The sequence below is a fragment of the Nerophis ophidion genome, linkage group LG07 (genome assembly GCF_033978795.1).
Source record: "Nerophis ophidion isolate RoL-2023_Sa linkage group LG07, RoL_Noph_v1.0, whole genome shotgun sequence".
In the NCBI taxonomy this organism is placed as follows: Eukaryota; Metazoa; Chordata; class Actinopteri; order Syngnathiformes; family Syngnathidae; genus Nerophis; species Nerophis ophidion.
The window spans coordinates 58538552-58550600 of record NC_084617.1 but is presented as its reverse complement, the minus strand read 5'-3'; the positions used below and the strand labels follow the sequence as shown (position 1 = coordinate 58550600).

Sequence of the window (12049 nt, the reverse complement as noted above, 5' to 3'; positions counted from 1 at the left end):
ACTGCAGCTTGATACGAATTAAGTGAATGTTATTTTACGAAGGCCAGGGAGAGGCTTGTGGTTGCATTCCTCTTGTTTTATTCAGTGGGTGTGTGCGCCCAGGTAGGTTCCGACCTGTCGGGGTGCAGCTCGGCATAGTGGTTGGAGTCAGACTGGATTGCTGTCAAATGCCAGACAGGCGTCCCAGTCGAGTGTGAGGCATCTGTTATGTTCATCAGCCATGCTTTCCGTAAATGTGTGCCGGTATTAGAGGGGGTTATTCTGACCCAGTGGATTTTTGTCCAAACATCGAGAAACAAACACTCTCATTCAGGGAGAGGGTGAAGTGTTAATGTAGGTGGCCATGTTTGGCTGCCTTGCATTCAAATGTGAAAAGTATATTTTACAGATGTCTGTAGAGTCAGTGTAATGCAATTCAATCTTTGTGAACTGGTGTCTACACATTTTTCCATGTTTTATACATTGGAAGTCATTGGGGGTTCACAGCTCTCAATTTTGGTCTTTGTATAGAAAATACTTACCATAATGTCATTTAGACACTTGGATTGATGAATGAAAGTCTCAAATTGTTGCAGTGAAATGTGCCTGAAACACTACCGTATACTGCATGTTGTTTTTGATTATCAGAAGTTAGATTAAAATGAATGAACTTCTGGTTTATTTTTTTTATGTTAGTATTTTCAGCATGCGTTACACTTCTGTGTGTAAGTGCTTTATTTTTGATAAGACTGTTTTAATCATTAGAAAACAAGCTATTTAAATTTAAGAAAACGGATTAATGGCATTTGCAAAGAAAATTAAATTTCTACCAAAATATGCTGCACAGACTAATCACAGACGTTGTGACGTCCAAACCACATATTTTTTTTTAAATCGTTTTTTTAATTTAATCGTTTACATTACAAAAAAAAAAATGAACACAATCTGACCCGCATGCAAACATGAGGTTATGACGCACACGTGCTGCAGTCTTTACGGAAGCAAACATGGTTCCAATACTAGTACTGTAGGTCACAGTCGTGGCGAATTTTGTGGCAATTTCGAGGATTATGTGCAACCAAAGTCAACATTTTCTGAACCAAATTATTGTGCATAAAAGATTAGGAGTGGAGGGCAAGCATTTTGGCTGTGGCAGTTTGCGGGACATTTGCTTTGATGTCTGATCCGAATAGTGTGTGGGCCAGGTGTCTTAGGCATGAGTGCTGGAACATTGCCGCAAGTTCCCAAAACATGATTTCCTGCTCTTTTTATCAAACTTTTATTTTTCAACCATCTATTTTGGTGAAGAATTATGACATTTATTGCTATTTAATACAATTTTGGTCGGTTGAACGCGACCAGAGCATTCAGGCTGCAGTCTAATACGATACAAATCTGATTTATATCCACATATGAAAGTGGCCTGGGTCCGAGTTGAAACATTTGGAATTGCACTGTTGACATTGGCATTATAAAATGTGATGTATGTCCCATATGGGCAAAAAAAAAGCGAATTGGCCTCATATGTTCCATCATCACAAAAGAACATATGAAAGTTGCTCGTCTACGACCATCTCCTTGATCGACATCTTTTATAATCGATGGATGGTCGTCCGTTGGGGGGGACGTCTTCTGCTGCCACTGAGTGCTGGGGTTCCGATGAGACACACGTGGAGCGGTGAGGGAGGAAGGAGACACCAAAGATAAAACAAACACAGCGAGACATTAATGCAAAGGTTAAAGAAACATCCAAATATTGGATATATTATCGCTTTTGTGCAGAACTTTGTTGTGGAAATCTGCCTCCGTCTGACACTGGCATCCTAGGCTTGTTGCTGTGTAAACATGACCCGCCCACTCTGCTTTGTTCCACTTCCGCATTGAGCTGCTGCGATTCAGTTCCTTGGTTACCATAGTAACCCGTATGTCACTCAAAAGTGCAGATTCTAACCATTTGAATTACAGATGTAAGATAATATCGGACTGCCAATATAATTGGCCGACAAATGCTTTAAAATCTAATATCGGACATTATCGGTATCTGTTTCAAAAAGTAAAATGTATGACATTTTAAAACGCCGCTGTACAGAGTGATACACGGACGTAGGGAGAAGTCTAGAGTGCCAATAAACCTTAAAGGCACTGCCTTTGCGCGCCGGCCCGATCACATACTATCTACGGCTTTTCACACACAAGTAAATATAACACATACTTGGTCTACAGCCATACAGGTCACACTGAGGGTGGCTGTATAAACAACTTTAACTCTGTTACAAATATGCGCCACACTGTGAACCCACACCAAACAAGAATGACAAACACATTTCGGGAGAACATCTGCACCGTAACATAACATAAACACAACAGAACAAATGCCCAAAAGCCCTTGCAGCACTAACTCTTCCGGAATGCGACTATGTACACCCCCCCACCTCAACCCCGCCCACGTAAACCTCCTCATGCTCTCTCAGGGAGGGCATGTCCTGAATTCCAAGCTGCTGTTTTGAGGCATGTTAAAAAAATTATGCACTTTGTGACTTCAATAATAAATATGGCAGTGCCATGTTGGCATTTTTTTCCATAACTTGAGTTGATTTATTCTGGAGAACCTTGTTACATTGTTTAATGCATCCAGCGGGGCATCACAACAAAATTAGGCATAATAATGTGTCAATTCCAAGACTGTATATATCGGTATCGGTTGATATCGTAATCGGTAATTAAGAGTTGGACAATATCGGAATGTCGGATATCGTCAAAAAAGCCATTATCGGACATCTCTAATTTGAATCATTTCTATAGTTTGGGAACAACCAACGGGCCGCATTGAAATGGTAATTATTTTGTATTATGCTCAATCAGACCAGGTAACTGCCTTTTTTTTTTTTTTGCTGTTTTGCAAGACCTGTTATGTGATTTAAAACTTGACACCTCATTAGCTGGTTCTGAGACAGGATCCATTGCTTTTTTTCTGCACTGATTTTTTTTTTTTTTTTTTTTTTTTTTTTTTTTTACACCGAAATTTTAAACACTGAATGTTCATACCCTGAATTTTTGAACATTGCATTTTATACACACATTTTTGCTACCAATTTTTTTTCCACTGTAATCGTCAGCATAATTTAATGGAAATAAATAAATTCACAACATTTTTAATTCAGTGTTAACAAATAAGCTTTCGTAATAAAAACAGATTGACATCCATACATGTCAATTAATCAACTATTTACTTTGTTTTCTACAGTTTACAAAAGTAGTCATCAAGTGTACTTAGGGTGCTGTAAGTATGCTGTAACATGCAAGTCAAAGTTGTCAACTCCTAAAAAAAGAATCTTTATAACCTCGACCACCCTTGACAATACTTGCACATCTACAGACGTGTGCTAGCAGGTTTCAGCAAAAAGGAGTCGAGTGTTATGTGTCTTTGTCCAACCATAATTGATCATTCTTGTTGTTCTCTTGTAGATTGTTTTCAATCCCAAATGATCCTAACACAGTGATGGGGCCCCTGGTCTGTGAAGTTTTTCCAAAGTACAGTAATGCTGTAGTCACATTTGTGAAACCCCATACAGAGACTCTATGCATGTAGCAGTAACGACTTGAACTGAAGTTTCACAACGGCCTGCCCTTGTTCATCTTGTCTTTGTCTCCTGTTTTACCCTAAAGGGACAATCCCTCATAACTGTTACAAAAGGCTTACTACATTAGGTGTGAGTACAACTGACTTTTGTAATTATTTTTAGAAAGTGAGTGTTGCAGGGGAAAGTGCAAACTGATATCTTGTATTTCCACCCTCTTCTTCATGTACAGTTAACTTGCTCCAGTTGAGTTCAACAAACTTCATGTTCAACATAATGATAGTTTTGGTGGCTAATATTGGCCTATTTATGGACAGATTACAAAAAAAAAACATGTATGATCAAAACCAGCTCAGTGGCCTTGTGGTTAGAGTGTCCGCCCTGAGATTGGTAGGTCGTGAGTTCAAACCCTGGCCGAGTCATGCCAAAGACTATAAAAATGGGACCCTGCCTGGCACTCAGCATCATGGGTTGGAATTGGGGGATAAATCCCCTAAATGATTCCCGGGCGCGGCCACCGCTGCTGCTCACTGCTCCCTTAACCTCCCATGGGTGAAAAAGCGGATAGGTCAAATGCAGAGGACAAATTTCACCACACCTAGTGTGTGTGTGACAATCATTGGTACTTAAAATTAACTTAACTTTAAGGGCTGGGTATCATGGCCAGCATCCCAAATTGAACCGATTTTGATTCATAAGGTTTTAAATTGAATAGAGAAGCTGAAGTAACTTGTAACCTTTTTCTGAAAATGGTTTATCATTTTTATACCAAATAGTACCGTCAATAAAATACTAAATATTAATTATATGTAATTAATAAAATTGATCTTTTTTAATCACAACCAAAATTAAAAAAAACCCAAAACTTTAGTTATTTTCATTGTAATTCTTTAAATTATTATAACAATATACTGTATTTTTATTTTTTTTTTAAAAATTACAAACTTGAACAGATGCAGTCTTTTATTTACTAAAATAACACAGTTGAAGTTAACACATCAAAAACAAACTTTTTGGATTAATGCGGAATGAATGGACTTGCTGCTTTTCCTCTCAATAAATATTAAAGCAGACCCATCATACAAAGAACTAGCATATGTTACCAATAGGGGGTTAAGGATATTTACAATGGTATAAAGTCTGCTTAATATGGGTTAAAACTCGCCGTTTCTCTTTAGCTTGCATAAAAGATAGAATCACATTACGCGAAAAAAGAAGCTTTGTCTACTTTATGCTAAAAATATGACATTTAAACTATTAACACTCTTCTGACATGTCTTTGTTTATTATGATCATTTTACACTACTTTTTGGGTAAAATTAATCCTATCCCAAATACTTGAAACCGCTAACATCACACGCGTCACCCGGCCAAAACTAGAAGTAGAGACAGAGCCAGACCACTATTTTCGCTGTGGCTATATATTATCTGCACAGGGCTAATCAAGCATAAGAAGACGGTGAGGCAACTCGCATACAGAAACAGTAATGTTAAAGGTTACAAAGTAGATTAACAGGATTAATAAATACGACAATTAATGTGGTAAACTTGACACACCTTAATTATATTTTGCAAAAATCGGTTTGAATCGAAAATTGTGTTGGAATAAGAATCGAATCGTCGCCACAAAAATTGGAATTGTGAGTTGTGAGATTCACATCCCTAGTCTGAAGTCACTTTCTGACTTTGAATTCCTGTAGATGTTATAAGCGCTGGACTATTTAACTATGTTTACTATGTTTTGATCTATTTGAGATCTGCTTAGTTTACCTAATTGTTGTTTTTAATACTTCTTCAAATCCATAAATCCAGATTGATGCTCATGTTGACACAATTTTATGAAAGATTCACCTTGCTTGTCTTATAGGTTTTTTTTTTAGTAATTATTAGTCGAATGTGAAAATATACAATTATAAAGTATACACTAACGCTGAAGTGTAACTAATTGAACAGTTATATTACGTACAGGACATGCACAGATTATATAATTAATGGAGCTGTAGGCTTACAAATATGCAATGAGTTTGATGAGTGTTGTAGAAAGACATCACTGGCTTGCAGTAGTTTTTTATTAACCTTCGTCTTGTGTTAGGGTCGGCACCGACCCGTTTTAGTTTTTAAATCATAAAAATACCACATACATTTATTTTTTTGCATCAAAGCTTTTTGACTTTGTCAGGAACCTCTTTGTCAACAAAATAAAACATTTTAATTTTTTTCACTAAATTATAAAATGCTCTGGTAGAAATTATGCCCTTGGTGTTGTTAGGGTCGGTTTCGACCCGGTTATAAAAATAAGATGATAAAGCAATGATAAGAGCCAAAACTGAACACACTGACAGCCAGCTCCTCTCCCAATCATGTGAGCTTTAGTAGATACTCATTTTACCTTGTTATCCTGTACAAAAACAAACAAAAGACGGACACTAAAAGTGTCACTTTTTGCCACTCTGATTTTGTTTTTTTATTAGTTTTGGAACTAGTAATCTATTTCTCTTGGTTTCATTTGCTTGATTGGTTGTTTGTTTGATGTTGGATTTCTGTTGCTGAAGAAAATACTTTTTAGCCTTTATCTTGAAGTAAATATATATGGGTCGAAATTGACCCATAACACCATAGATGTTACTATAGTTAAAATTCTTAAAATGAAAAAAAAAAACAAACACATTTATTTAAGAGATGTGTTCTAATACCTCTTAGTAATAGTTAGGTAGCACAAAAACCTTTTTTTATTTATATGATTCTCTTGAGGTTCGTTTCACCATTTTTAAGAATTGAAATCGAGGGGTATACTGACAAAATAAGGCCCAATGCCCCAAACCAAAAATATTAAAACCAATATTTTCAAGGATAAGGAAGCCTAACAACGTAACCAAGAGATGAGAAACAAATTGAATGATAGGTAATTGTTTTTAGTGTATTTTACAGCTGATTTAAAACATGGGTCAAAACCGACCCGTTAACATAAGAGATGGTAAAAGACAGCTAACACAAGAGGAAGGTTAATAGGATTTAATCACTTTGGCATGTGTGACTCATTCTTGCCAGGGCATAGACCAAAGATCTACAATATCTTCCACTAACATTATGGTTGGTCATTTTTTTTAATACGCCATCCCACTGCCTGTAGGGATTGGTACCAAATCTGACGTTAAATCCAACGTTGTCATGTTACGGAACTCTTTGCGCTTGGCACTTGTCGGTCACTCCAGCAGCACAGAGCAGACCAAGCCAAACTACCCGTCAGGAACTTATAAGAATAAATATGAGGCACTCAAGAGGATAATGATTGAAATTATTAAAAATACAATTTTAGTACTTGGCTAATCTAATTATAACATGCCTACGCAATTATGCCTGAAAGGCTTTCGTTAGGGCATGGTTCATCAGTCGGCTGCATTCATTGGATAACTAGGTGGGTAATTAGAGGCAGCTGTTTAGTGTGCGTAGGTGGGTGGTCTCTTGATCAGCATGACCTGTTAATGGTAAAATAACAATAATGATGATCACAAAATTGCTGAATATGTAAATCCAAAGAGAAATCTGCACCACACAATCTTACATCATCATTTTAACAGACAATCAAATGTACATGATATATGCATTCATATAATAAGTATTAAGTCTCTTAGAACCTATGGGAGAGACAACAGACCTCACATTTTTAAGAGAGGAATAGTTTACAGAAAAGGAGAGAAATAGAGTTCACCATTCAGACCTGGGTACTCTGTAGCTTTCAATGTTTAAATCCAAAATGTCTGTCGTTGAAGTGTTTTAAGCCGTTCTCCCCTCCTAATTGAGAGAGCAATATACTCTATACCTGATAATTTTATAGAATTACAACTGCAACTTTCAAATAATGAACAGCCATGGGGTATTGACGATTGACAGTTTTTATTGCATACTTACTCTCAGCCAATCGTGCCTTTTTAAATTTGCGCTTTGTTTTCCAAATACAAAGGAACGCATTTTTCTTCACCCAAGCAGCATTCCAAGAATTTTGCTCTTTAATTGTCGGTAATGTGGCAATTTTCGTTGTCCAAAGTAATTGATTCTCCGACGTACCTTAATTAAGGGCTCGACTTTTTCAAGAATGTGGTAGTTTGGTGAAAATATACATAGGTTTTGCTAGTGACATTCGACTACTGATTAGCAATAGTGATTTTACATGGCGATTTCAACACTTTCTGAATTTTAAAATTACAACTAAGATGCATGTTGGAATCAAACCGATGTTGCTTAAGTGCAATACTTATATTAACAATTTCTGAGATAGGCGCCAGCGCCCCCTAAGACCCCAAAAGGGAATAAGCAGTAGAAAATGGATGGATGGATAGTTCCCAACAAAAGATTAGATTCAGCAAAGACTGAACAGACTAGCCAACACACCAAAAACCATAATATACACTACTGCCATTTAACATCTGAGACTTGCAACTAATTGCAACTTACATACTTGCAATTGAAATCTGATAACAAAACAAAATGTAACAACCGATTCAGCAACTTACCTTAATCGGCTCATTTTTTAATGCTGCCATAAAAAATTTGATTGTATTATAACAATTGATTAATATATTTATTAACACTGTCAAATGTACCAAATTTTGGTACCGCTGAGCACTGCTATTGATTCCTAATTTGTACCGTATCGGTTCACATACCGGTACCCACCCCTAACTTCAAGCAATGCTGTCTGGCCCTGGCCTATAGAATGTACTGTACTTTACAGGGCTATCATATACTGTAATGCACATGTGTATTCTGTAGACAATAGGTAAGGATAGAAGTCCCAGTGCATGAAAGACTTTCATGTATTTTCCTTGTCTCAAAGGTTCATTTAGATTTATTGAAAGTATGTATTTTCTCTGCCGTTGCAGGTGCTTGAATAGTAGTCATGTGTACCTAGTTTAATTGTAGATTCCTGCCATTCCTGTTTGATGTGGTAATGCAGTTTGTCAAAAAATTTAGGCAAGTCAATGTGACGTGTTGGTGGGGATAAAAGGCAGATTCCAATGTTTAGTGTCTTCACTTGTTGACGTCAAACCTTTAAAATTTCCAAGCAAGCAGGTATACATTAATCTATGTCTCGTGTGGGATGCCCATTCATGTGAAATAATAATCTTTGTTTTGATTTAAGGTTCTCAAGAGTGCACGGCAGACTGATCAATGGCACTGACGGTGAATTTAAGTGGTCCATCACCATGGGGCTTCAGAATAGTCGGAGGAAGGGATTTCAAGAAGGCCTTAACAATCTCAAAGGTATATGTCACGACTCGCTCTGCCGCTGAACCTCCTTGTGCCTTATCAAACCACATCCTCTGTTTTTGTCAAAACACAGGCTGTAATGGCGTGCCATGCAAAGTCAACTTCCTCCTCGCTACGTCCCTTTGCTGGTCTTTTGTTTATATCCAGAGCCTGCCTCATACTTATTTCCTTGACTCCCCCAACCCATTAGAATAGAATGGAAATAGATTACATTAGAAGGAAACCACTGATTACAGTTACAGTGGAAGTTGAGGTGGGAGGTTAGGTGTTCCTGGCCTAGAGTGCACAGTTAAATGTGTTTAAGTGCGGATACGTGTTTTTGTCATTAATAACATGCATGCTTTAACATGTGCAGCAGTAATGCTTACATAAGCTTGCTGAGTTATAAATCGCATATCGTCAACTTGCCTTATTTACCCACAATCCAAGGCGGCTCTTCAGCACTCAGAGTCTAACTTATGGTAGATCACTACCTGACTTTAAATCTCTTTTTACTTCAAAAGCATTTCTTGTTTGCCTTCTTGACAAGCTATGCATGGCTTTCCATAAATATTGCCACCACTAGTGTATCTACTTGTCTCAAATATCAAACAGGTTCGGTGAACTCTTGCAAAGTCCTGCTGTGAGAGATCAAACTTCTTCTCAGAAAACGGTAGTCCTCTTTGACTAATGGCTAGTCGTCTGGGGTTCTCCCCCATCCGCAGTTGAGAATCTCTTAAACTGGATGATGTGAAGCTGCTGGCACTGGGCACTGATATATGGATGCACTATTGGATGCCTGAATGATAGTTGCTCCTTGTTTCACTTGTGCTAAGACCTCAGAATAGAACCCCCAAATGCGCTTAGTTGATGTGAATCCAGGCGTATCCCGATCAGAAAAGGCACCCACTATTGTGGGTCACCGCAGCAACACTTAATTGCCTCTTAACGTCCCACAGGCATGGCCCCTCTGCCCTCTTGCTTGCCTAGTGACTGGCATTCTCTCTGCAGACAATTTTTTCTCCAGAGACGAAAGACAAAAGCACACACTACCCAGGCCTTTTATAATGTTTTGCATTCTTTGACCTCCTCCCTGTCTTCATTCTTAATTGTGAGCTTAAAGTCAGGCTCATAATAAGGCACATTTTGCAGCAAATATCAGGCTACAATATGCACAAAGTGTATATTGATTTTGGCTCAAGTATTTGAGATTGTGTGTGCCAGGGAACGTACGGCTTGAACACAAAAACGAAGCTAAGAGTGTAGTGCCAAGGACTTCATGTTTAGTCCCATTTACTGATGTGGGCGTGTGGCATTGGCTTTGACACGCAATGAAGCTAGTGGCAAAGGTCAAACCATCAAGTTTTTCCTGCTGTAATCTATTTTTCCAGTGTTTATCCACACTATCGACACAAAGGTAGTGTTATGAAGTGTAAGCCTCCTACAGTTAATTTAGTAGCAAGACATCTTCTCTCATTTATTTATTTGCTAATGCAAAATGTCTGTTGTTGACAAATTTACAGAATTTGAGTGGGATTCACGTTTATCTCATTCTTTTTTTGTTTTAAACAGGTTAACGGAGGCAGCAAGGCAGAGCAAGCAGCTCTCCAACTAGGTGATGTCATCTTGGCCATCAATGGGGAAAATTCTGCTGACATGCTAAATGTAGAGGCCCAAAATAAAATCAAGAACTCCAAGACCCATCTCCAGCTTCTGGTGGAGAGGTATGTGCCGCGAATGAAAATATTTTGATATCCACAATTGAATTTAGAACTTAAAATATATATGATACTATATACGGTTTATAAACATTCCTGATATTATGCACTACAGTCACTCTTGCTTCTATAGCTCCTCCTTCCCTTTTTCTACATTATCACACTGTAAACACAAATAAGTGATTGCAATCAGGGGAAATACCAGTTTGAATTGGAGCCACACTGTTGTTGGTTCTTCAAAGAACGTGTTTGGGAATTTAAAGAGGTTTTCCATTTCAATAAGCCCTGATCTTGGCTGGCAATTTGATGAAAGGTACCCCCAAAATTCAACTTCTTGTCCCTGTTTTCCCGATACCTCTTAGACATGATCTTGCCTTCTTATTGGTTACAGCCACACTTTCAGAAGCTGTCACGCACATGTACCTTCACATGTTTCTTCCTTGGATGTCCAATGTCCTTGTGAGTAGATTTTTTTCTGCTGACCTCATGTCTGCCCCTGATCCAGAAGAAACACTCACACTACTTGTTTGCTTGGGACAGTGCCACTTTAAAGCTCTGCCATGTCTACAGTCCCAATGTTTGAGATGATGTGGAGCACCAGCCATTTAATCAGTCCCATAAACTCTCAAATGGTTTGTAATATTATTATGTATCTTTTGTTCTTGTCCAGCTAAACACAAACCACTAAACATGGCCCAAGCAGAGAGGGTACTTTGTGTCTACTACAATGGCTTTGTTCACACTGTAGAGCAGGGGTGCCCAAACATTTTGACTTGGGGGAAGCATTGGTCTAGAAAAATGTGGTAGCGGGCCGAAAGCCGCCTGCATGTAAAGTAACAACTAATATATATAAATATGTATATATATATATATAAATATGTTTGTGTATATGTGTGTATATATATATATATATATATATATATATATATATATATATATATATATATATATATATATATATGTATATGTGTATATGTATGTATGTGTGTGTGTGTGTGTGTGTGTGTATGTATATGAGTATGCAAAAGTTTTGTAATCAATTAGAATTATCAAGCAGCTAAAATATACCAAACATGGTGGAGAGTGTTAAGTATTTTCCCATCATGCTTTGTAATAGATTTAAATGGGTTTAATTTAGATTTTATTTTTTTTACGGTGATTGGATGTGTTTTATAATATCCACAAAGTTCAGTGACCATGTCTGTTTACAATGTGTGTTGGTTGGATTTTTTTAGATTTTGTTTGCACCATGACTAGAGAAGGTTGTCTGCATTCAGTCATATAAATAGATGCTGCACATTCCAGTAGAGTATAATGCCTAATTTGGATGTGTTGTGAGAAATTTTGTGTAAAGACTTAATTTAACATTATAATTGTTTTTTATTTCTATTGTGAACGGAATGGGCTCCCGTACTGAGCTGCTTGCACACATGACGTTACACACGCTGCATTGGGTTAACGGATGTAGGCGTGGCTCCAGTTCTAGTAGGTGTCAGTCCTAGTGCATTTGTAGCAATTTCAGTTAAC

The 12049-nt window shown here is 37.6% G+C and overlaps 1 protein-coding gene across 3 annotated transcripts in view; it reads left to right on the top strand.

Annotated features, from left to right (window-relative positions):
- pdlim2 (PDZ and LIM domain 2 (mystique)) overlaps positions 1-12049 on the top strand; it is a 55619-nt gene that overhangs the window by 8384 nt on the left and 35186 nt on the right. For all 3 annotated transcript variants that reach the window (XM_061906698.1, XM_061906696.1, XM_061906695.1), the window contains 2 exons: positions 8698-8819; positions 10377-10528. In XM_061906698.1, coding sequence (XP_061762682.1) covers positions 8727-8819; positions 10377-10528 — 245 coding nt within the window. In that variant the 5' untranslated portion in view covers positions 8698-8726. The remainder of the gene's footprint in view (positions 1-8697; positions 8820-10376; positions 10529-12049) is intronic.